The 26730-nt window shown below is 42.1% G+C and overlaps 1 protein-coding gene across 1 annotated transcript; it reads right to left on the reverse strand.

Annotated features, from left to right (window-relative positions):
• Positions 1 to 1399: 1399 nt before the first annotated feature.
• Cdc50b (cell division cycle 50 P4-ATPase accessory subunit B) lies at positions 1400 to 4833 on the reverse strand. The gene has a single exon (XM_004837436.4). The coding sequence runs from the start codon at positions 4778 to 4780 to the stop codon at positions 3722 to 3724; it is 1059 nt and encodes a 352-aa protein (XP_004837493.1). The 5' UTR covers positions 4781 to 4833; the 3' UTR covers positions 1400 to 3721.
• Positions 4834 to 26730: the final 21897 nt, after the last annotated feature.

Below are 26730 nucleotides of genomic sequence, written 5' to 3' on the forward strand. Positions count from 1 at the left end.
CAAAGTATCATTATTAATGACATCACTTACAGTTTTCATCGGTAATGTAAGGTTCCATCCACTTTAATGGGAACTTAGTTATGACCTCTGTGCACAGGGCAAGGCTATTAGATGAGGGTCTTGACAGTAATACCTTTTGCTTCTAAGGAAAAAGATAAATCACAGATTGATCAAAAAGACAAGGGAAGGGGTTCAGAAGGTGAGTCACCATCCACTTGCCAAATTTCTCAAAACTTTGTCACCAGTGAGCTGGGCTAGCGCGCTCTGCCTTGCAAGATGGGCTTTCCTATGAACCTTTGCTTTCTGGGCACTTCTCTGACCTAGGAAAATGCCTTCTGTATCTTTCCCTTTTTCTTCCTCTGCTCTGTGCAATCCCTAAACAGTCTGTGTTGGATTTCATGGCCCAACGGGATTTTTCTCTGCCATGTGTGAACTTGGTACATTAAGTAAAGGATGCTGGTGACGGGGTGGACATGTGGAGCACTAATGGGGACCATACAAGGTGGCCAAGTATGGGGAGTACGCACCCTTGAATACACATTATTACTATCAGTGAAGTGTGGAAGAGGGCTGCATCTCTAGCATCAATAATCAGAAAATTGTTAGAAAATTTTGCAAAATCTTTCTGAAGTGCTACTCTCGTGTAAGATCTCTTTGGGACCTTAATGTGTCCAGTCAGATTTGCTAAGACCTTTTTAATGACTCTTTAAAAACAACTCTGTTTTTGTTGGAGGGAATTAAGTGAAATTTTCCTGGGGGAGAAGATAAAGTTAAATTTTGTTTTTAATTTGCCATCTAAGATCAGCCAGCTGTATTTTATGTACAAAAACCATCTGGGATGCAAAGAAATGTCCAGTGAAAATAAAGGAGGAGGGAATTTACTTGTATTACAGTAACTACTGACTTGCATCTGGGGGCGTATAAGGAACTGGTTGATTGTGGCTCTCCCACCAGCTCACCTTTGAGAAGTTACTCAAGATCGCTGAGGTCACCCACGACAGAACAGGGCAGCAGACTGAAAGTGGGGCAGGAAGGCTGCAGTTACATATTACCCAGCGATGTCTGCTCTCCAGAAAGCTCCAGACTGTTACTGTCCCTCTGATTTTTAACAGCTGAGTCATCAGCAAGTTGCTGATTTGATGATGGAGACATCTGGAGTATCCTTCTTGTTCTTTTACTGTTGGGGCCCTCTCGCTGACCTTAGTACTCTCTCTTGTTTGCGCTTTAATTTCACCAGGTAGGTCAAAGCTCATTTCCAATTTAGCTCCCTTCCTTCTCAGGCTTAGAAGACACGCCTCTGGTTAGGGAACAGGTACCGGAAAACATGGGACTTGCTTTCAACTGGAATCCTGAGACACTAGACAGTATGCTACAAGCCACCGGGGTCATTGCAGGAAAATAGTTCACATTTTCATTTTTAATGTTTCTGCTGCTTTGTTGTCCCAAATACCCAACAATTAACTGAAGTTTACAATTCGAGTAAAACACACAGAGAAGCAATATTACGATCATATTCTTCGATACCTATCAATACCAAAAATTTTTAAATATCAACCACATTTATCAAATTCAAATATTAGTGAGGGTCATCTAATTTGTCTGCATGTCGATGCTGCTACAAGTTCAAATTCTGTTGTAGGAAGTTAATGATGAAAGACTGAGTTCACTTTGAGCCTTATTCTGAAATATTTTCTTATTGCATTATAAATCTGCAATTAACAAATGCGGAAAACAGCTAGTAGTGTTTGTACCTTTAAGATCGCAGTTCAAAAGAACTAAGCAAACATGGTAATAAACCAGAGACAAACATAACCTTTATTCTCTTTTAGAACTGCAGAAAATAAGGTTTGGAGCAGTATTCAATAATTTAATCAGAATACCTTAGGACTTAGGGTCTTATTTGAAATTTTATAGCGACAATTTTTAAAAATATTAGCAAACTATATGCTGCTCTCAAATTACATGATAGAAAATATAGTAAGTACTCTTATTCAACTTAAATCACTCCTAGAAGATCCCAATGAGACAGACCTAAATGACATGCATGTTGTCCATCCACCAATAAATTTCAAAGAATTACAAATGAGTCTAATAAAATCAATGCAAACTAATCAATACAATTTAAGACTAGACCAGTAAAAAAAAAAAACATTCTTCAAAACCTTGCAGTGCCATGGAGAATAAACAGTAGTCAATACAAAAAGCTGTAATAGATAGGAGGCATTAGAGAATTTTGATGAATTAATGAACAACTCTTCGTTTTTAGCAAGTAAACTGGTAAAATGGTAACAACTAAGGGTTTTACTTTTAAGTTCTCTGGCCTTAAAAGGGTTTTTGTATAAAAATATTCTATTACTCTACTTTATACATACTGATTGATTTTAGTCAATCAATAAAATCAATTGATTGGTTTTAACGTTACCTCAAAGGTTCAAATAACCCTAAAATTCTAGTTTACACATAAGATTATATTCCTCGTGATTACTAGAGGAATCATGTAATAAACATGATTACTAGAAACAAACATGTTTCATTTGAGACCATAAATATAAAGACCTTTTATTTCAGGTCTAAGAGATAAGGCATGAATGAAGCCCTTCCTCTTGAATATTAAAAAAAAAAAAGAAAAAAGAAACCAGACGACAAAAGAGGACTGAGGATTGTCAGGAGACAGAGGTATGACCTCAGGGGATGCCGTCCCCTCTAAGATTCCTCCTAACTCTGGCTTTAAAGTTAAAACATCCCATGGGCCGGGGATTTAGCTCAGTGGTTTCACCGCCTGCTGTGCAAGGACCTGAGTTTGATCCCCGGTACCAAAAAAAAAAAGTTAAAACATCCCCCCTGAGCCAAGCAAACTGGCCTTTTCGAGTTTCTACACAGCATCTGGCAGTCTGTTTTACACCCAAACATTGCATGAGCTGACACAAACCCTGGGGCAAATCCGTTTGCCAACAAGTCTTCTAGGATAGCACCTTTCCCCACGCACTCCACAGACAGAGCTTCCTCTGTTTAGGGCAGAGCCAGACCAACCAAGTCCGACGCGGTACGCTCGCACCGCCCATAGGAACAAACGACTAGCTGACAAAGCGCCCTCGGGTTGAACTCAGATTACTGCTTCTTCGGGCCAAGAGTGCAACCCCCAAATTTGAGGGAATACAGGAAACTCCAGAGGATCTTGTTAAACACGATCTGGAGTGATTCATGCAAGCCTTGGTATGTCAGAAACCTGGGGGTTGGTGCCTCCTAATCTACTGGTAACGTGCATGTTCTCCCCACCTGTTTCTGCAGCGCAACTGTGGGCTGCATTCTCTGTCTCAACCACCCACTGGACCCTACACCCACCCCCCCAAGACCAGCGCTGCTGCCTGACATTAAATAAGAGCATCACCAGGTCTCTCAATCACTTGTCCCATTAGGGTCGAATAGGAGTCTCCAGGGTCCCTCGAACCCTGGAATTCTACATTCTTTAAGAACCTGACATGTCAAGTGCTAAGTCATGAAGCAGATGGAGAATTTGCGAGGTCTCCCTCTGCTCCAAAAGGCCCGGCCCAGCCGGAGAGTCTGGCAGCCCGGCGAGGAAGAGAACTCCTTTCTCTGGGCCCCTCATCCACAACAGTAGGCAAAGTGAGGCGAGCTCGACACTGGGTGAGGGGCGATGCGGGACGCCCTAGGAGCTCTCAAGACCCCGGCAGGAAGCCGGAAGGGTCCGGGGGAGCTGGCCTCACTCCTCGTCGTTGTCGTTGTCGTCGTCCTGGTCCTGGTAGCGAATGTAGACGGCCAGCATGACGAAGCCCACGACGATGCAGAGGGAGCCCACGACCAGGTAGGCGATGCCCAGGAAAGGATTCTTGCCGCCCATCCACGAGACGTTGCTGAACACGAGCAGCTTGTGGCCGCCGAAGGTGCGCACCGGGTAGTTGTAGGCGATGTCCACGCGGTAGGCGCCGCTGGGCAGCCCGGCCGAGTAGTTGCCCTGGCGGATGCGCGCGTACAGCTTTCGGAAGGTGGGCAGCGCCGCCGTGCGCATCCACACCACGAAGTCCTGGTTGACGAAGCCAGTGTTATTGGGGTCGGGGCTCAGCTCGTAGACCGGCCGGGGCCAGTTGGGGGGCGGCGCGGTGCCCTGGAAGGCGAGCGCCAGGCTGCCGTTGACAAGCGGCGGGTTGCGGAACTTGACGTGGTAGTCGGTCCACCAGGCGATGGCGGCGCGGTCCAGCGGCACCTCCACGTAGGGCGCGCCGGGCTGGCGCTGGTGCCACAGCGTGAAGGTGTCGTTGAAGAGGCTGTTGGCGATGGCGCCGCAGGGCGCCACGGGCAGGCCGCGGGCGAACTGGTAGGGGGCGCACTCGTTGGTCGGGTGGCGCAGCGAGTCCGGGAGCCCGCTGAGCTGCGCGTTGTCGCGGGACACGCTGTAGCGCCGGTTGTTCTGGTAGAAGTCCGTCAGCTCGTAGTAGAGGTACACGGGCCCCGGGAAGCGCTCGGCCAGCGTGAAGTGCCAAGCGCACAAGCAGCGGGGCGGCGGCGCGCGGCCCTGGCCCTCGGCGGCGCACACGGTGCAGCTGCCCGCCGCGTCGCCAGTGTAGTCGTGCTCCAGCTCCCGGATGGCGTTGGACGAGTAGTACAGTCCCAGGCCCAGCCCCAGGAAGGCCAGGCCCGCGCAGAAGAAGAGCGGCAGCGCGATGCCGGCCGACAGCAGCGGATGCCAGGCGGGGAGGCGCTGCTGCGTGAACGCGGTGTTGTCGGGCTGTTGCGCGCGCCGCGCCGCTGCGCTCCAGGTCATGGCGGCCCCGGACACTCCGACCGCCGGCCGCTTCCGCCGCGCGCAGGTGAGGCCGCGGCCCCGCCCATTCCGAGGTGCGTGGGGCGGGGCTTCTCCTGCTCACCTGGCCGCTGCGGGCCAGCGGCCTGCTCCCCTCCGCCCCGGGACCGGGCGGCCCCAGGCTCCTGCGGGGTGGCTCCCACCTTGCTCAGGTGCCACCGTCTCTTCCGCCTTCCCCGTGGACTGGCCAGTGTCCCCAAGTTTCAGGCGCTTCAGTATTCAGCAGGTTCCACTGAGAACTGGCAGTGTGGTGCAGGAGGCTTGAAGATCTATGGTCGTGATCGTCTTTATTTAGAAGGAGGCAGGGCTCCAGATCCGTTTATCTTTGTAGGTTAACTTATGGACCCCTTTGCGCTCAACTTTCAGCCACAGTTTGTAGAGCCCAGGGAAGGACGCTAGTAAATCTCTGTCGAATTCGACCCTGCGGCCAAATTCTAGCTTTTTTTTTTTAAAGGGAAAATGATTTTCTGATCAGATGCCCCAGGCTGACTGTATAACTAAGAAAACTGGAAAGTTCTCTAAAAATAAAATGACCCTTAAAAAAGAAACAGACTGTAGGGGAGGGCTACTGGAGGGGAAATGGTCAAAGTATATTATGTTCACATAGGAATTTGCCAAAATGAGATCTAGTGATCTATATAAACAATATGCATGAATAATAAAAGATGTGCAGCTGGGAGAATGGGAAAAGAAAGCAAGAAAAAAGATTGGAGAGTTTCACAGCCTTTAAATATCTCTCTAGCTGGCGGAAAAACCAGTAAGAAGAAAAGTAGACTGTACTATATGTGAGTATTTTTCTTTTCTCGTTACTTGCCTGTCCCAGGTCCTAGTGGACCCAGCAGGTATTGACAGTCAAGGACCTATGGAGTATTTGGCTTAAGGAGGTGAACTGTAAGGTGAGCTATTATATTTCTAATAATTCAGTTATCTCTAAGTATTGTCTAGATCCCTGACTTTTGTATCTAAGTTGGTACAACATTCCTGAGGAGGGTGTGGAACCATTTCACTTTGTTTAAACCCTCCCAGGGAAGTGTGCCTACTTCTGCAGCTCATAAAATGCAAATAACTTAAATATTTTCCTGTTCACTTCCACACCTAGTATGCTAATATGTTGTATTCAGGAGTCATTCAAAATCCATTGAAACCTGGAAAGTTAAAATGCTTGTTGAACGATAGGAGTTTTAAAAAGCATCTCCCAGCTGTTCAGCCCTACACTGAGCACAGGAGAGAGGAACATGTTAAGGGTCCTTATGTCAAAGCAGTTGGAGTCTGCTGTGGGACATATTACTTAGGAGTAATAAACAAAATAGCCAGTAGTCTCCATATAATCAAGCACCAAATTGTGCTTTACAAGCCTCACACTAAAATTAAAAAGTAGTATTATTTTAATAATAAAAAATTGATTCTACTTTGTTGAGTGAATGCAGGTTGGAAGCTTTAGCTGTTATAGAATACCAAGGGAGACCCAAGTGACTTGAATTCCCTCCACACACACTTGCAGCAGTACTGGGAGGGATCAAACCCAGGACCGTGCACTGAGCTCCATCCCCTGCCCTTTTTTTATTTTGAGACAGGATCTCACTAAATTACTAAGTTGCCTAAGCTGGGCACAGACTTGTAACCCTCCTGCCTCAGCCTCCCAGAGTGCTGGGATGACAGGCTTTCACTGTCAGGCTTAGCATCTCTATTTCTTATATCCCAGGAGAGGAAATTCCAGCATTGTCTGAAAGTTCCCATAGAGTGATCCACTTTCTACTACATCTTTTAAAAAATAAGGTAAATGAATAAACAGTTCTCTTTATCCTGTGGTTGTGTTCCACCTCCCTGCCCTGCTGAATTGCCAGTCTGCTTGATACAGTCTCCAGGAAGCAGTCAAGGTCTCACAGCGTTATCTAGTTGCAGGTCCTAAGTCTACAAACCGCGTGGCCACCACACCCCTGAAAGTGTAAACCCTCCCATCCGGCTTAGAGCTTTTCTTCCCTTGTTACTCTCTCTGGATGACCTAAAGCCACTATTTATTCCACTAATTAAGTTACACCAAGTTCCACAATAAAAAGAGGAGACTGTTTCAAAACAGAATAGGCAGCAGGTTAAGCACGGATGAGGTCTCCGTGAGACAGAAGTGGAGTCCTGGCTTCATTTTAGGAGAGCACTGCTGGGCAGTGATGGAGGAGGCGGCTGGAGTCAGGTGTGGAGAAGGGGAGTCAAGGCGGCCCAGGCCAAACATCTCCTTTTAGAAGTATGCAAGGAGGAGGAGAAGTGGTAATGGGCAGCAGAGCTCATGACCCAGAGGAGAGGCCTCTGTAGATGGCAGAGTTCAGTGCGAGGTCTTGGATGCGTGACAGCAGGCGCAGGCCAGAGGCTGAGGTCCAGAGAGCAGTGCGGTGTCCTCTCACCTCTGAAGTGGGGGGCAGGCAGCACGCATGGATGGGTGCAGAGCTGTCACCTCAGAATTGATTTCTGGCCACACATCATGGCTCATGCTTCCAGTTCCAGCTGTTAGGAGGCCTCTGCCTCTGCAAGAGGATGACTTGAGCCCAGGCATTCAAGGACAGCCCGGGCAATTTAGCAAGACCCGTCTCAAAATAAAAGAATTCCTGCAGAGGAAAAGGTGAGATGAGCCTTGCAGTAGGGAGGATGGTAAATATGGGGCACAGGGAAGATGAGTGGGGGGGATGGGAGGGAGCCCACCAGGTGCCGGCACCTTTGTCCAGAGAGCCCAGCAACTCGGACTCTGAGAAGGTGGGTGACGGAATATACCTGACTCACTGGGGATCCAGGACAGGTGAGTCAAAATGGTACAGGTTCAAGATACTGTATTCCTTAGGGAAGGGAGAGGCTAAAGGGAGGGGCCTTAGGGCGAAGCCAGATACAAAGAATAAGGCAACTAAGAAAGACGGGCCAGTGGCTCACAGCAAAAACAAAGGGAGTAGTAGGCTGGTGATTCCAGTGATGTCTGTCAATGGGCAGGGCATGAGCCCCTTTATGAGTTGGAGGTAAAGACTGTGGAGGTGAAGCAGATGGAGAGCCATAGATCTGTGGGTTCTACATCCTCCTCTTCAGCCAACTTCAGATTGAAATTATTTGAAGAAAAAAAAATGTGTCTGTGCTAAAGGTGTACAGACTTTTAAATTCTCATTTCCTAAACAGTACAGAATAGCAACTACTTGCATAATGTGTGCATTTTCCTAGGTCTCCTAAGACAGCCAGAGATGATCTAAAGTGCACACGTTATGTACATAGGTTATGCAGATAGTGCACTTTTTATATAAGGGACTGAGTGTCTGCAGATGTGAATCCTTTCCTGGTTCTTGGGACCTGTCTCCGAGGACACCAAGGCTAACAGTGTGTCAGATCTCCCCTACCAGCATCGAAGTTCGGAGAGGGTGAGGACTGAGGTACTTCGGTGTGTCCCTCAAAGTTCTCAAAGTTGTGAGATGACATTTCTGACCTCATATCTTTCATTTTATTACACATATTATCATGATATATTAAGCTCTTTAGTACCAATAAAAAATAAGTTACAAACAATTCTTTATTGCATCAGCATCATTGAGTGAACTCAAAGAGAAAGACAAGGCAGCTCTAATCTTAATACTCTTAAAATTGCTTTGCTTTTCTATTTTATCTTCTGGATTTTGTCCATAGATATATTTAATTTTTAGTTGGTTGCAATTATGATAAATTTTCATTCTGTTTGTCAGATTACCTCCTTGTATTCTTTTTTTTGCAGTGCTAGTGATTGAACCCAGGGCCTTGTGCATGCTAGGCAAGCAAGGACTCTACCCTTGAATTACATCTCTAGGCTTTTTTGTAATTTTAAAAATAGTTTCAATGTTTATTGCTCTATAGTATTTAACTGCTTTCCTTTTGTTAGATGTGTAGTTTATTTTCAGTTTGGCAATAATCCAAGGAATATGGTAGTGAATGTCTTCTTGTGTACAATTTTTATTTTAGGTTATTTCGTTAGGATAGATTTATAAGAGCAGGAAAGGGGCTTAAAAATCAAGTCTTTTAAAAACACAAACTGTTGGCCGGGGATTTAGCTCAGTGGTTTTTTCGCTGCCTGCTGCACAAGTGCAAGGCCCCGAGTTTGATCCCTGGTACCAAAAAAAAATAAATAAAATAAATAAAAATACAAACTGCTAATATCTTTTTAACTTCCATTACAATGTATATACTTTGCTATACAAAACTACTAACCAAGGAATAGTTTTTATCTATGCTAATAAACTAGCTCATCCAGGAGAATAGTGCAAGACTGGGGACAGAATGTTGGCCTGGCATTATGGAAGTCCAAATTTTACTCTACACTTGCGAAATAGCTGTGTGAACCTGGCCAAGTTGTTTAATTTTTCTGGCCTTATAATTGCTTACCTGTATGAGTGTGTTTGCCAAAATGATAGTTAATGTCTCTTTCAAAGATTTCTGTTCCTGGCCATCTCGAGAGGTCTTCTTTACTACAACCGGATAAACAGCTAACATCATGCATTGTCTAATTCACACCACAAACCACAGTGGCTGGTATAATTATCATCCAATCAAACTGATGCGGAGCTAAGATTTGAGCTAATGTGGTGGAGACCACCCAGGTTCTCACAGTGGTGAGGAGGAAGGGAAGGAATGGTCGGTTACCTTAATCCAAGTGTCCTGCATTTTTAACCACAACACTGTAATACCTTTGGATTTTTCCCTCTGAAAGAATTCAAAAAGCTTCAAACTTGACCAAGTTCTTATTATTGCAGGTTTTCTCTAACATCCCAAAGAGAATTCTGTTCTACTTAAGCAAGGAGTCCTAGGACATCTGAGTTGCCTTTATTTTTGTTTTTACAAAAGCTTTTGTTTTAAAGCCAATTTTTGTTTGGCATGCCTATTTCTCTTGCTGAAATAAAAATAACTTCACTTGTCTGGCTGTGCTCAGTGTTTGCATATATTTCATTTAATTCGTGACTATTTATCTTTCTGTGAAGAGTAGGGTTTTAATTGGTGTTCCTTTATGCAGGTTTATACTGCTAAAAAGTGTTGCCTGTTACTCTGCCCGTGGGGCAGCTTTTATTTAAAAAGAATCAATTTAAATTGCTTCATAAAATTACAGCATGTGTTCAAGAAGAGTTTTTTTAAAAAAAAATTCATTGTGCCGGGACTTCAATTTTCATTAGAATTGTATTCAGCAGACTTCCTGTTTCAAAAGTTATGGGGTGGTACCCCCTAGTGGAAGATACATAGAAATTGCAGTTAACTAGCACTGTAAGCGCTGGAGGTACAGCCCTCACACAATACTCTCTGCTCCCTGCCCTGGTGTGTTAGGTCTCTGTCACCAACCTACACCAAACAGTGGAACAAGGAGAGGGCAGACTGTGAGTGGGGTTGACTGGGCTGGGCAGTGGGGGCAGTGTAAAGTGGAAAATGGGATGGATGTGACAATACTGTCTTGAATGACAGGCATTTGGATATGGGCTCTCCAGGTCAGAAGGCAGTGGACACAGGGCCTGAAGAAAAGGACTAACTAGCAAAGATGAGGCTGGACTTGAACTGTTCACACAGAGTTTGACTGTAAGGGTTGTGTTCTTGAAGTAAGAGAGAGACCCCAGTAAGCAGGGGACAATCTGGGTGATAGCATTGACACACGGGGGGAGGAAGAGCTGTGTAACTGGAGAGAAGAAAGGAGTTTGAATCAAAACAGGCTGCCCAGGTTGGTGGGGAAGAGTATCCTGTAGCCCAGTGTGGGGACCAGAAGAGGGAGGGACACCAGGACAGGATAGTGCCAGGGGAGGGCCATGTGCTCAGCCACCCTGTGCCCAGTGGAGTAAAACGTACTAGCATGGGAATGGCCTCACCTTGGTGGTCACAGACTGGCTTTCCCTTTCACAGTGACATTTGAAACTTCAGAAATTCCTTACTAAGGTATCAGGAGAGGTAAGTAAACATTTAAACATTTCCAGAAAGTGATTAGATCTGAAATAGAATAAATACCAAGGCAACGCCATGTGTTCTATCAGACACAGACGGGGGGGGGGGGCTGACATTCCTGTAGGGAAATGGAGGCACGCAGCAATGATGTGTTGAGATGTTCTTCACTGTGTGATGCCATCAATAGGTGGAATGCACAGCCCGATTGCATTGTCTAGATCGCAGATTCAAAGGTCGCAGTACCTTGGCCCAGCATCCTGGGAACCTGCATGTGTACCCTGTGTTCTGATCGTCATTGACAAGTTACCATTCAGTCTGGGCAGTGTATACCATAGTGGGTTGCAGGGGCACCTGACTTGTCGTTCTGAATAGTAACTGAATTTGTGGTAGTTGTGTTGAACTTTTCAGTTTTCTCTCTGTGGAACATGTACTGTGACATTTCATCAACTTCTAAACCAAAATTCAGGAACTTTAGTGGAACCAAGACCCTAGATGATGCCTTATCCAGTAATTCCCAACCTGACAAGGTAGCAAAATCACTGGGAGGAGGGGTCAGCTCTTAAAATATATATATTCCCAGCTGAGCACAGTGGCTCACACCTATAATCCCTGCTACTTGGGAGCTGAGACAGGAGGATCTCTAGTTGGAGGCCAGCTTGGGCAACTGTCTTAAAATTTTTTTTAAAAGCGCAGAGCTGGGGGCCGGGGATTTAGCTCAGTGGTTCCTCCGCCTGCCTTGCAAGCACAAGGATCGGAGTTCGATCCCCAGTACCAAAAAAAAAAAAAAAAAAGTGCAGAGCTGGGAATATAGCTCAACACCCCCTGGGCTCCATTCCTGGAACCACAAAAATAAAGTACAACAGAACAACCCACCACTCCCTAGCATCCTAATCTTGCCTTAACTCACATTTGCCTAGGTCTGGCCCCCACAGAGCTTATTCTGAGATTCTGCCCATTGTCCAATTTTGGGAGCCACAAGTCCACACCAGCCTCATATGCTACTGTGGATTCTCTCTGTGATCAGCGTAGGGATTTTGGGGATGCAAGGGACAGAAACATTCGTGCCAGCTCCAGAAACGAGGTTGCTGTTGCTCAGAGAGGGATTCTGAAAGCAAGGTGGAAGGAAATCTATCTGGCTCTCTGAGCTGGAAAGGCAGCCAGCAGGTCCCTCCTTGCTCTGTCCCTGTCTGCTGCTCCCTGGGCCTCGGGCAGCCCATCTTCAGTGAAGATCTTAGTTCTTGCTCCCCTAAATCCTGGCTCCCCTCCTTTGGGTGCTCCAGCTCTGACTCTAGCTTGAGTGCTCTATCATTTTATGACTCCCCCTGCCTCTGGGAGGGATAGATTGATTGACTGATTGATTGATATACTGGGGACTGAACCCAGGGCCTTCACACTAAGCTACATCCCCAGCTGTTTTTACTTTTTTAAGATAGAGACTTACCCGGTTGCCCAGGTGGGACTTGAACTTGTGACCCTACCTCCTCAGTCTTCCAGAGTGCTGGGATTACAGGCGTGTGCCCCTGTGCCTGGGTGGGAGTCATGTTCTTTGGATCAAGAGAAAGATGATCCAGTGTGAGTCCGGGCCTGGGCATGGTCTAATCAGGGGTTGGGTGAGGAAGGTCCATGGCACACACACAGCTGCCTACGTCTACTTCTTCAGCAAGAGTGGAACAGGCTCTCGCAAAGGAGCCCTGAGGTCTGGCTAAGCCCCCCAGGGACATGCTGGCAGGAATACTTTTGTAACTTCCAGCGTGGGCCTGTGGCTGACGCCTTCTGACCAGCAGCTCACCACTTTGTGCGGCCCACTCCTTGTCTGACAGTTTCCTTGGCAACAGCCCTCATGTGTTGCAGGTTCAATCTCTGGCGTAATACAGAATAAGGTTACTCTGCCCCTCTAAGAGGCCTGAAGATGGTTGCCATGTTCATCGAAAGGTCTTTATGCCCAGACCAGCCACACTTAGCCCCTGTCCTCTTTGGATCCAGACCTTCATCATTCTGGTCCCCCTTCTTTGCTCATGGCTTGAGTTGGTAGGTGTCCTTAGTCAAGAATTTGCTTATGCCCAATGGTGTTTTAAAAGGATTGAGGGTGGCTTTAAACTACACAAGCAAACACCACACAAAAATACTTCCCAGCATGAGAATGAAGGTGAAGAGAGTATGTTTTGAGTTACAGGTGGCCTTGCTGGTGCCAGTCTGTTTTTTTTTTAGCTTCCTAGAGGCTAGGAAAGGGGATCAATGGATCCCTGCATTCAGAAGAAAAAACAAACCAACAGCTGAAGAATTTTAATGATTTCTGCTACAAAGAATAGAAAAATGTTCTCCTTGGGGTTCTCTCTGAGACAGTGTTGTGAAATCATTGTACAAAAAAAAAAACTTTAACAACTTTCATTCAATAAATACTGCAGTTTCTCCCATTATAGTAAATGCCAGAGGGATATGTAATTAATGGTGCTTGGTCAAGGCATAATGCAGAAAAGCCATTCTTTCTAAAAAATTTTATTAACACGTATTAATTGTACATACTAGTGGGATTCAGTGTAATATTCCAATGCATACAGGAAATGGTACTGACTCTTAAATGTTCTGTAAGGTATGTGATAAACTACTCACCTTTCCTTACTGTAAGGAGAGGACCTTCTCATGTATCCTTGTAGAATCTTATTATATGACATACTATAAAGTCAGATGTATTTGGGGTTCAATTCTTTTTGTTTTCTTATTTTAGGCTTTATTAATTTGGTGGGTTTGGAACCTAGTAAGTTCCAGTTCTGTCAAAAAAGTGCTCTTGTTGAAGTCACAGATGGCCTCTGATCAGAGTCCTGTGGTTACTCAGTAGTCCTTCACATGCCTTTTCTTTTTTTCTTAATATACTTTTTATTAACACTTATTAATTTTATAAAATATAGAGTTTCAATGTGGTATTTTATACATGTTATTTTCTTACATATATATATATTGGTACCGGGGGTCAAACTCAGGACCTTGCACTTGTGAGGCATGTGGTGGAACCACTGAGCTAAATCCCTGGCCCAGGTATAATATATTTTGATCAAATTCATTACCGCATTTCCTTCCCTTTACCTCTCTCTCCTCCCTTATGCTTTCTTCTTAATAATAGTCTCCCTTCTACTTTCATATCATCTTTTTTAGAGTCCACATATTAGAGAAAACAAGTAATATTTGTCTTTCTGAGTCTAGCTTATTTTGCTTAACATGATTCCATCCATTTTCCTGTGAATGACATCATTTCATTCTTCTTTATGGCCAAATAATACTGTGTTGTGTATATATGCCACATTCCCTTTATCCCTTCATCTGTTGATGGGCACCTAGGCTGGCTGCATATCTTGACTACTGTAAATTGTGCCACGTTAAGCATGGGTATGCTGGTGTCCCCGAGGTATGCAGCAGAACCATGCTATGGAGATCTGGTGATGCAGTTTGTGAATGCCACTCTGGACCTTTGCCTTTGTGTGTGGAGGGGTGCTTGGGAACCCAGCAATGATTTCTGATATGGCTTACATCTAGACATTCCCTCAAAGCCTCCTGTGCTCATAGGTGGGGTTTTTGGGGAGCGACTGGATCATGGGTGTGCAATACTGAATTAGTCCACTGATTGGTTTAGCATAGTTCTGGGTGTGGGTGATGGACTTACTGAAGAGGGAAGACCTGCTCTGGGTGTGTGTGGCACCAACTCATAGGCTTGTAGCATGGATGGAATAACAAGGGAAAGAAGGAAGTCTCTTCCTGGCTGTCTATCATGCCCTCAGCTCTACCACCCTGCCTTGGAGCCAGCCGACTATGGACTGAAACCTCTACAAACTGTGAGCTAAATAAACCCTTCCTCCTTTAATTTGTAGGCATAGGGTACTTTGTCCCAGCACTGAGGAGAATAACTAAGACATTTTCCAAACTGTGCTCTGGGAATAGGTGGGTGTCCCTTCCCACCACACCATCCCATTCTTCTGACCCCGCGCCTCTAGATAGACACGGTTTGAGCCAAGATTCTATGGTTTAAAAGCCAAGTTTGAAAACTGAATCAGTGTACTGCTGTCCTCTAAGTAATCTTTCATAAATAGGGCTCATTTACAAAAGTTTTCAATCATTAAAGAACGGCAGTGGGTTTAGAAATTAAACATCCTGGTAAATTTCTGGAGCACAAAGCTTTTCTGTTGCCAGGTAAATGCAAAGCCATATGTTTTAATAACAGGTAAGCTAGAGAGGGATTGACAAGTTCTTATTAAATCTGAGGCCGCTAACAAGGACATATGGTAGACAGAAGGCCACTGCCCGGCTTAGAGGTAGGCTAAGGAAGGACCATCTGGCATGTTCAGAGTCTCTCAAAGAAATAATTTGGTGTTTGCTCTAACAAGATGATATACAAAGTGCAGCCTTAATGATTTTAGCATGAAAAAATTTAAATCTCTTAGAACTAAATTCCTATTTAATCCAAAAACAAATCTCAGTAAGTCACTCATAGACATCTAGTTTATACTGAGTATATGTATGTGGGAGTTAATGGTTGGGATTTAGAACTATCGGCCCTTCTCTCTGATAATAATGGCTAGGATCAGCTATCTTAATGTCCTGCTGGTTCTTGGTAACACCACCATGACACTGATGAACCAAAGAAAGCCTGTTTCTTGTAATCAGAACAGCTACTGCATCTTACTCATCAATGAACTGTTATTTTTGACCTTGAAACACAGTGGTATTCAGCGCACGTTTCTTGTAAGTCTTTGGGACTGAGGATGGGAAATCAATATTGAATTGTCTATCTTGTTCTGTAACTGATTTCAGCCTGCAGGGTCAAAGATTGTGGAAAGGTTGATAAAAATCGCAAGCACTCTTGGGCTTTTCCTCTCAGGACTGCCACACAAGCATGACAGACTACAATAATGAGTACTGGTGGAATAGCTGTGCCAGTGGCCAACCTTATGAAGAACATTGGCTGAAGAGTCATAGAACTTACCACCTACCTATCAAGCAGCAAAGTGGCATGCATTTTATTTATTTATTTATTTATTTATTTATTTATTTATTTGGTGACTTTATTTATTTTTTTTCCATTAAGTTTATTGGTACATTTTAAGTATACAATACAGTTACATTCATTATTGGGATCTTGTATCTTTACATGACGTATCTTGGTTCTTATTTTTTCCCCATTCCCCTGCCCTCCCTTCACCCCCTCCACCCTCCCTATTTACAAAGAGTTCATTTCCCTTTTTTTCCTTTTCTCATATTTTTTCTTTTCCCTTCTTTCCTTTCCCCTACCCCTCCCACTTCCCCTATTCCTTTAGACCTTTTCTTCCTATTACACAATATCAATTATACATTTTGATCCTTATTTACACTTTCAGTTTCTCACACCAGAGAAAGTATTTGGTTTTTATACATGAGTGTCCTATTTATTTCACTTAAGAGTATTGCCTCAATGTGCATCCATTCAGCTATAAATGTCTCTAGTTTCTCATTCTTTATGGCTGAATAGTACTCCATTTTATAAAAAAAAAAACCCCAGATCTTCTTTATCCAGTTTCCAGGTGATGGGCAATTGGGCTGCTTCCAAATTTTAGCTACTACAAACTGTGCTGCTATGAACATGGGTGAGCATATATCACTGTGGTATGATTCTTTTAATTCTTTTGGGAAGATACCCAGCAGGGGACTAGCTGGGTCAAATGGGACTTCTAATCCTAGTTCTTTGAGGTATCTCCATATGGATTTCCGCAGTGGTTGCACCAGTCTGCACTCCCACCAACAATGAAGAAGGGTTCCTTTCTCCCCACAGCCCCGCCAGCATTTGTTATTTGTTGATTTCTTGATAGCAGCCATTCTTTCTGGGGTGAAGTGGCATCTCAACATTGTTTTCATCTGCATCTCTTGAATGACCAGTGATGTTGAACATTTTTTCATATTTTTTTTTTGCTGCTTTTACTTCTTTGTCTGAGAAATGTCTGTTCATTTCAGATGCCCATTTTTGAATTGGGTCTTTATATTTGGGGGGTCTGATTTTTTTCAGTTCTTTATTCTAGATAGTAGTCCTTTGTCTGAGGAACAGCTGGTAAAATTTCTTTCCCACATTGTAGGTTATCTCTTAGCTCTGTTGGTGGTTTCTCTTGCAGTGCAGAAGCTTTTTAAAAAGATGAGATTGTACTAGTTGCCATGCTACTGAGGATTTGTTCATAAAGTCTTTTCCTATGCCAATGTCTTCAAGAGTTCTACGTAACTTATCTTCCAGCAAGTTTAGTATTTCTGTTTTAATATTTAGATCTTTAGGGCCAGGGGTTTAGCTCAGTGGTGCCGCTGCCTGCCTCATAAGCGCAAGGTCCCGAGTTTGATCCCTGGTATGAAAAAAAAAAATTTAGATATTTAATCCACTTGGATTTTAGTTTAGTGCATGATGAAAGATAGGGGTCTAGTTTTAATCTTTGGCAAGTTCAAATCCAGTTTTTCCAACACCATTTATTAAAGAGGCTATCTTTCTACCAGTGAGGGTGTTTGGCTCCTTTGTCAAAGATGAGGTAGCTGAGTATGTCTGGAGTTGTTTCTGCATCTTTTAATTATTCCACTGATCCTTGGGTCTGTTTTTTTGCCAGCACCATTCTGTTTTTATCACAGTGGCTTTGTAGTATAGTTTCAAGTTGGGGATTGTGATACCCCCTGCCATGTCTCTGTTGCCTAGAATTGCTTTTGCTATTCTAGGTCTCTTCGGGTTACAAATGAATTTTTGGATTGTTTTCTCTAGTTCTATGAAATATACTGTTGGGATTTCAATTGGGATTGCATTGACTCTGTATAGCAGTTTTGGAAGTACGGCAATTTTCACTATATTTGTTCTTTCAACTCAGGAACAAGGGATGTCTTTCGATTTTCTTATATCCTCTTCCATCTCTTTCTTCAGAGTGTTGTAGTTCTCAGCGTAGAGGTCTTTTGCTTCCTTTGTTAAAATGATTTCTAGATATTTCATTTTTTTGGATGCTATTGTGAAAGGGATTGTTTCCCTAATTTCTCTCTCAGTGAGTCTGTTATTTGTGTATAAGAAGGCTATTAATTTTTGAGTGTTGACCTTGTATCCAGCTACTCCACTGAATCTGTCAATTAAGTCTAAAAGTCTTTTGGAGGAGTTTTTTGGGTCTTCTATATAGGGCATCATATCATCAGCAAATAATGACAGTTTAACTTCTTCCTTTCCTATCTTTATTGCTTTTCTTTCTTTCTCTAGTCTAATTGCTGTGGCTAATGTTTCCAAAACTATATTGAATAGGAGTGGTGATAGTGGACATCCTTGTTTTGTTCCTGATTTTAGTGTGAAGGTTTTCAGTTTATGGCCATTTAGTATGATGTTGGCTGTTGGTTTTTCATAGATAGCCTTTATCAAGTTGAGATAAAGACCATCTGTTCCAATTCTCTGCAGGGTTTTTATCATGAATGTGTGTTGGATTTTGTTGAATGCTTTTTCTGCATCTACTGAGACGATCATATGGTTTTTTTCCTCGACTCTGTTAATATACTGTATTACATTTCTTGATTTACATATGTTGAACCATCCTTGCATCCCTGGGATAAATCCAGCTTGGTCAGGGTGTATGATCTTCTTGATGACACTCTCTATACCGTTTGCCAGTATCTTATTGAGGATTTTTACATCTATGTTCATTAGGGAGATTGGCCTGTAGTTCTCTTTTTTTGGTTGGGGCTTTCCTTGGTTTGGGAATCAAAGTAACACTTGCTTCTAAGAATGAATTTAGAAGTATTGTTCCCTTTCCATTTCATTGAAAAGTTTAAAGAGTAGTGGCAATAGTCCTTCTCTAAATGTCTTATAGAATTCAGCAGTGAAGCCATCTGGACCTGGGCTTTTCTTTGTTGGTAAATATTTTATTACATTTTAAATTTCACTCATTGTAATTGGGGTGTTTAGAATTTTTATATCATCTTCATTCAACTTTGTTAATTCATATGTATCTAGAAATCCGTCCATTTTTTTCTGTGTTTTCCATTTTATTAGAGTACAGGATCTTGAAGTAGGTATTGATGATCCTCTGGATTTCTGCTGGATCTGTTGTGAATTCACCTTTTTCATTCCTAATTGCATGGATTTGAGTCTTTTCTTTCCTTTTTTTGATAAGGTTAGCTAAGGGTTTGTCAATTTTATTTATTCTTTTGAAAAACCAACTCTTCTATTTGTTGATTTTTTTGCGTTGTTCTCTTAGTCTCCATTGCACTGATTTCTGTTCTGATCTTTATAATTTCTTTTATTTTCTTTATAATTTGGGTTTGTCTTGCTCTTCTTTTTCTAGGAGCTTAAGATTCACCATTAGGTTGTTTATTTGAGCTTGCTTTGTTTTCCTAGCATGGGCATTCACTGTTATGAATTTCCATCATAGAACTGCTTTCATTGTGTCCCATAAATTCCTGTATGTTGTACTGGCATTATCATTAAATTGTAAAAACTGTCTAATTTCTTCTTTAATTTCCTCTGTGACCCATTGGTTGTTCCAGAGTGTTATTCAATATCCATGTGTTTGTGAAGTTCTTGCAGTTTCTTATGCTATTGATCTCCAGTTTAATCACACTATGGCCTGATAATATACACGGGATAATTTCAATTCCTTTGCATTTACTTAAACATGTTCTGTGAGCTAGTATGTGGTCTATTTTGGAGAATGACTGTGTGCAGCCAAAAAGAATATATATCCTGATTTTGTGGGGTGGAACACTTTGTAGATGTCTGTTAAGTCCATTTGTTCAAAAGCTTGGTTCAGTTCTACAATTTCCTTGTTAATTTTTTGTCTAGATAATCTGTCTATTTGTGACAGTGGGGTATTAAGGTCCCCCACTACAACTGTATTAGTGCTTATTTGGTTTTTCATGTCTACTAATATTTGTTTTGTATAGTTGGGGGCATTAGTATTTGGTGCATATATATTTATGATTGTCATCTCTTCCTCTTGGATTGTTCCCTTCACAAAGATGTAGTGACCTTCTTTGTCTCTCTTAATTAGTTTTGATTTGAAATTTACTTTGTCTGAAAATAAGATAGCTACCCCTGCTTTCAGTCTATGGCACGCATTTTAGATGGACCATCTATTAAATTAGTAGGAAATTAAAGATTGTGCTTAGGAAAAATGGGATAGATCTAATGACTGTTCCAATTAGGAAGAAGGAATCTCACTAAAACCACAACCACCAATGGGGTCTTTCCCATCAAGCCATAAAGCCATTGATGATCAGCAGTGTTGCAGGGGTTCTGGGAGAGTAGTGTGTATGTCCTAGGAGCCATATGCATTGTAGCTGCAAGTGATGGAAGTGCAAAGTGTGAGAGTCCAAAAATATAAGTTCATCTTCATTAACCTCCCAAAAAGGTAATGGGAGAGATACAGATGTCCCAGCTGTCCATGAGGGCAAAGTCTGCAATGCCTGATTGGCCAACCTTCATAGAGGGCCTGCCAGCTACTGCCAAAAGCAGAACCTCAGGCTTAGCAGCAGACCTTTTTTACCCCATCTCAAATGGCCATGTCAGGGATAGCACAGGGGAGCCTAGAAGCTGGCAGGCAGGGTTGGAAGCATAACAGTGACAAAGGTTCTTCCTCCCTCATTGACCCCTCTCCTGTTGGTCTACACAGACCACCTCTGGCTGGCCTCACATTGAAATGGGGATATGACTTCTGATCCCAACACTAAAACAGTAGCACTCCTCTACCCAGCATGTAAAGCATACAGCCCTGGCCAGAGAACAAACCACCCAGTTCCCCAAACATCTGAAGATAAAACAAACAAAAACAAACATATTTAGTAAATAAGTTGGCTATGGAGTCACGTGGAACGTGCCGAATCAGCCCGCTGCACACAGGTAGGTCTGCAGATGCCATAGCAATGTCGCCAGTCGCGCGGAATGAACCGAATCAGCCCGCGCCCCGGCAGCAGTCCACTGCCCCCCCCCCCCCACTCCTCTGTACAGCCACCTGGTTCCACACTACAAAGACACAGAGGACACCGGACCAACAGACCACAGTACTGGGTAAGATGGAGTCATCTTCACCTCCCATCAGGACTGGGACTATCTTCAGGGGAAGGGCAGCTGGAACCTGCAATACAACTCTGCAGAGTTCAACCCTACTGGAGGACTGGGAGCTCAACTTGGGACTTGCAGCCAGAAATCTGCCTGAATCTCATGGGTCTGCAACTAGCTTGCTGAGACTCATTGACTTATATCTGTACACTCCTGTCTACCTTGTCTATTGTGACAGCAGAGACATACCCTGAAAGAGGCCCTTCATCTTCATGGTTATTTTTTATTCCCAAAGTTAGTTTTATTATTTTGGTTATTTTCTCTTTTCTTTTCTTTTGCTCCTCTTATCTTTAATTTTTTCCCCTACTCTTTGCAAATATTTGTTTTTCTCTCCTTTTTTCTCTCTTCTTTTCTTCTTTCTTTTCTCTTTCCTTTCTCTCTCTCTTACACTCACTGTCTTGCTCTCTCACACTGTTCATCTTCCCTTTTTGTCCCTGTCTTGGTCCTCATTCGGAGTTCATCTTTATTTTCCTAGTATTCTCTTTTTCCTTCTCACCTGTGTCCTCTGGCCACACTGCTAACCTTCCCCTATCCTTCTTCCCATCTGTCCCTCCCTCCCCAACCCCTTCTAACTCCCCATCCCAAAGCGTAAAGTTGTTATATTGAAGAGTTTATTCACTATATGTAGGGTTGGTCCTCGATCTTGATTTAATTCACACAGCTAAAGGTGATAGATTAATAACTACCACAAATTGTCATTCTTTAAGAGGTATTTGATGTTATGGTGTTGCTGATTGTATGACTTGTGCTAAGGTGTCGTGATTGATCTAAACAGTTTTCCTTCCTGGTATAATGAAAATGAGTTAGCCTCAGAGTCATTATAGACTCAAAACCTAAAGAACAGCTATATCCGGTAGACACCTCTGAGAAGCAATCATTCCATAAGGGTTTTAAATAGATCAACAAAGATGCTTACAATAAACAACTTCATAATATCAACCCAGGAACTAAACCAGGGACAGTACCAAAAACAAAAATGAGAAGGCATTTAAGCAAGTCACAAACCCAGACTTCCACCCCACAAAAGGCAATTTCTGGGGGAAATGAGGTCCAAAAGTCTGATAATCAACCGCCTGGACACCCTGAACTGATAGCACAGGAAGTAACAAAGCAGATGAATGAGGGTCTAGAAAAATTCAAAGCAGAAATAATCTCCCAGGTATCCACAGAGGTGGTGAGCAGAGTGAAAGACATTATTAGAGGCTCTAGAACAGAAACAGATAAAAAAAAAAAAATAGATGAGCTCAGAAACATGCTGGAAGCCATGAATGCCCAGCATAAGAAAGAAATGGAAACCATGATCGCCCAACATAAGAAAGAAGTGGAATCCATGAAACGGATTCAAACAGATATTCAGGAGATCAAAACCTTCACTGAAAGTATCCACAGCAGATTAAGGGAATCTGAAGATAGAATATCAGTTATAGAAGACAGGATCGCGGTTAGAGACCATGAAAACAGAGATTTCTTAAAAATAGTAAGGGACCATGAGAAATCAATCCAACAACTGCTAGACAATGCAAAGAAGAATAACATAAGACTGATAGGAGTCCATGAAAAAACAGGAGAAAACACAATTGACATAAAAAACTGTTCACAGAAGTAATAGTGGAAAACTTCCCAGACAGAGGTAGAGAACTGGACATACAGATAAGAGAGGCATATAGAACTCCAACTAGCCATGATCAAAAAAAAATCTACATCTAGACATATAATAGTCAAGATCCCAGAAACCCAACAGAAAAACAAAATCCTACAAGCAGTTAGAGAAAAGAAACAAATCACCTACAAAGGAAAGCCCATCAGAATCACAGCAGACTTCTCAACACAAACCCTCAAATCAAGGAGAGCCTGGAGTGAAGTATTTCAAGCCCTAAAAGAAAATAACTTCCAACCTAGACTGTTGTATCCTGCAAAATTATCTTTCAAAATCAATGGGGAAATTAGACACTGCCACACAAAGAACACCTAAGAAATTTCATGAACACCAAACTAGCACTACAAGCAATTCTAAACAATATCCTAGAAAAAAGCAATGAAGGTCACAACTCCATGAGGCCCAACAGAGGGAAGCCACCAGGCAAGGTAAGACACTAAAGGGAAAGGGGGAAAAATAAGAAATAAAACCGCCAACAAAAGTAAAACATCATGACAAGGATAAGTCAATATCTATCAATTATAACCATCAATGTTAATGGTCTCAATTCACCAATCAAAAGAAATAGACTGGCAGAATGGATTAAAAAGGAAAATGCAACAATATGCTGTTTACAAGAAACACCTAACTCAAAAAGAAACTCATAGACTGAAAGTAAAAGGATGGAAAACAGTTCTCCATGCCACAGGAACCCAGAAGAAAGCAGGGGTAGCAATCTTATTTGCAGACAAAGTAGATTTCAAACCAAAACTAATCAAGAGAGACAAAGATGGTCACTACATCCTTGTGAAGGGAACAATCCAAGAGGAAGAGATGACAATCCTAAATATATATGCACCAAATACGAATGCCCCCAACTATACAAAACAAATATTAATAGACATGAAAAACCAAATAAACACTAACACAGTTGTAGTGGGGGACCTCAATACACCACTATCACAAATAGACAGATCATCTAGACAAAAAGTTAACAAGGAAATTCTAGAACTGAACCAAGCTATTGAACAAATGGGCTTAATAGATGTTTACAGAGTGTTCCACCCCACAAAATCAGAATACACATTCTTTTCAGCTGCACACGGGTCATTCTCCAGAATAGACCATGTGCTAGCTCATAGGACATATCTAAGTAAATGTAAAAGAATTGAAGGTACCCCCTGTATATTATCAGACCATAGTGCAATAAAATTGGAGATCAATAACATAAGAAAGTGCAAAACCCCAACAAACACATGGAAACTGAATAACACCCTCTTGAACAACCAATGGGTCACAGAAGTAATTAAAGAAGAAATTAAACAGTTTCTACAAGTAAATGAAAATGCCAGTACAACATACAGGAATCTATGGGACACAATGAAAGCAGTTCTACGTGGGAAATTCATAGCAGTGAATGCCCATATTAGGAAAACAGAGACAACTCAGATAAATAACCTAATGCAGAACCTCAAGCTCCTAGAAAAAGAAAAGCATAACAAACCCAAAGCTTGCACAAGAGAGGAAATTATAAAGATCAAAGCAGAAATCAATGCAATGGAGACTAAGAGAAAGATACAAAAAATTAATGAATCAAAGAGTTGGTTTTTTGAAAGAATAAATAAAATCAATAAACCTTTAGCCAACCTTATCAAATAAAGGAAAGAAAAGGCACAAATACATGCAATTAAGAATGAAAAAGGTGAAGTCACAACAGATCCAGCAGAGATCCAGAGGATCATCAATACCTACTTCAAGAACCTCTACTCCAATAAAATGGAAAACACAGAAGAAATGGGCAGATTTCTAGATACATATGAATTAACAAAGTTAAATGAAGAAGATATAGAAATTCTAAACACCCCAATTACAATGAGTGAAATTGAAAATGTAATAAAATATTTACCGACAAAGAAAAGCCCAGGTTCAGATGGCTTCACTGCTGAATTTTACAAGACATTTAAAGAAGAACTAATGCCATTACTCTTTAAACTCATCAAGGAAATTGAAAGGGAAGCAATACTTCCAAATTCATTCCTGGAAGCAAGTGTTACTTTGATTCCAAAACCAGGGAAAGACCCAACCCAAAAAGAGAACTACAGGCCAATCTCCCTAATGGACATAGATGCAAAAATCCTCAACAAGATACTGGCAAGCAGTATAGAGAGTGTCATCAAGAAGATCATACACCCTGACCAAGTCGGATTTATCCCAGATGCAAGGATGGTTCAACATATGTAAATCAATAAATGTAATACACCATATTGACAGAGTCAAGGACAAAAACCATATGATCATCGCAATAGATGGAGAAAAAGCATTCAACAAAATCCAGCACCCATTCATGATAAAAAAAAAACCCTACACAAAATTGTAATAGAAGGTCTTTATCTTAACCTGATTAAGGCTATCTATGAAAAACCAACAGCCAACATCATACTAAATGGTCATAAACTGAAAACTTTCATGCTAAAATCAGGAACAAGACAAGGATGCCCACTACACCACTCCTGTTCAATACAGTTCTGGAAACATTAGCCACAGCAATTAGAAAAGAGAAAGAAAGAAAAGCAATAAAGATAGGAAAAGAAGAAGTGAAACTCTCATTATTTGCTGACAATATGATACTTTACATAGAAGACCCAAAAAATCCCGCCAAAAGACTTCTAGACTTAATTGACAGATTCAGTAGAGTAGCCGGATACAAGGTCAACACTCAAAAAACAATAACCTTCTTGTACACAAATAACACACTCACTGAGAGAGAAATTAGGGAAACAATTCCTTTTACAATAGCATCCAAAAAATGAAATATCTAGGAATCAATCTAACAAAGGAAGCAAAAGACCTCTACACTGAAAACTACAGCACTCTGAAAAAAGAGATCGAAGAGGATACAAGAAAATGGAAAGACATCCCTTGCTCCTGGGTAGGAAGAACCGATATAGTGAAAATGGCCATACTTCCAAAACTACTATATAGATTCAGTGCAATGCCAATTGAAATTCCAACAATATACTTCACAGAACTAGAGAAAACAATCCAAAAATTCATTTGGAACCATAAGATACCTAGAATAGCTAAAGCAATTCTAAGCAACAGAGACATAGCTGGGGGTATCACAATCCCCAACTTGAAACTATACTACAAAACTACTGTGATAAAATCAGCATGGTACTGGCAAAGGAACAGACCTGAGGATCAGTGGAATAGATTAGAAGATGCAGAAACAGCTCCAGACATGCTCAGCTACCTCATCTTTGACAATGGAGCCAACCACCATCATTGGAGGAAAGATAGCCTATTTAATAAATGGTGTTAGAAAAACTGGATTTCAACCTGCCAAAGATTGAAACTAGACCCATACCTATCACCATGCACTAAACTAAGATCGAAGTGGATTAAAGATATAAATATTAAGACAGAAACACTAAACTTGCTGGAAGATAAGTTAGGTAGAACTTTTGAAGACACTGGCATAGGAAAAGAGTTCATGAACAAAACCTCAGCAGCATGGGAACTAGCACAAAGAATCAACAACTGGGATCTCATATTATTAAAAAGCTTCTGCACTGCAAAAGAAACCACCAACAGAGCTAACAGACAACCTGCAATATGGGAAAAAAATTTTAGCAGCTGTACCTCAGACAAAGGACTACTATCTAGAATATATAAAAAATTGAAAAAAATCAGATCCCCCAAATTCAAAGACCTAATTCAAAAATGGGCATCTGAAATGAACAGACATTTCTCAAACAAGGAAGTAAAAGCAGCAAACAAATATATGAAAAAATGTTCAACATCACTGGTCATTCGAGAGGTGCAGATGAAAACAACACTGAGATTCCACCTCACCCCAGAAAGAATGGCTGCTATCAAGAAATCAACAAATAACAAATGCTGGCAGGGTTGTGGGAAGAAAGGAACCCTTCTCCATTGCTGGTGGGATTGCAGACCTGGTGCAACCACTGTGGAAATCAGTGTGGAGATACCTCAAAGAACTAGGGCTCGAGGTCCCATTTGACCCAGCTATTCCACTGCAGGGTATCTTCCCAAAAGAATTAAAAGAATCATACCACAGTGATATATGTGCACCCATGTTTATAGCGGCCCAGTTTGTAATAATAGCTAAAGCTTGGAAGCAGCCCAAGTGCCCATCAACTGGAAATTGGATAAAGAAAATGTGGGGTTTTTTTTATAAAACGGAGTACCACTCAGCCATAAAGAATGAAAGGCTAGAGTCATTTATAGCTAAATGGATGCATGTCGAGGCCATACTCAAGTGAAATA

The sequence above is a fragment of the Heterocephalus glaber genome, unplaced genomic scaffold, assembly GCF_053883595.1.
Source record: "Heterocephalus glaber isolate CG9 unplaced genomic scaffold, H.glaber_assembly_v1.0 deba00001608, whole genome shotgun sequence".
Classification (NCBI taxonomy): domain Eukaryota; kingdom Metazoa; phylum Chordata; class Mammalia; order Rodentia; family Bathyergidae; genus Heterocephalus; species Heterocephalus glaber.

What these genes read in the sequence shown, in the direction of transcription:
- Cdc50b (XM_004837436.4), bottom strand. Translation starts at nt 4,780, where the DNA reads ATGACCTGGAGCGCAGCGGCGCGGCGCGCGCAACAGCCCGACAACACC.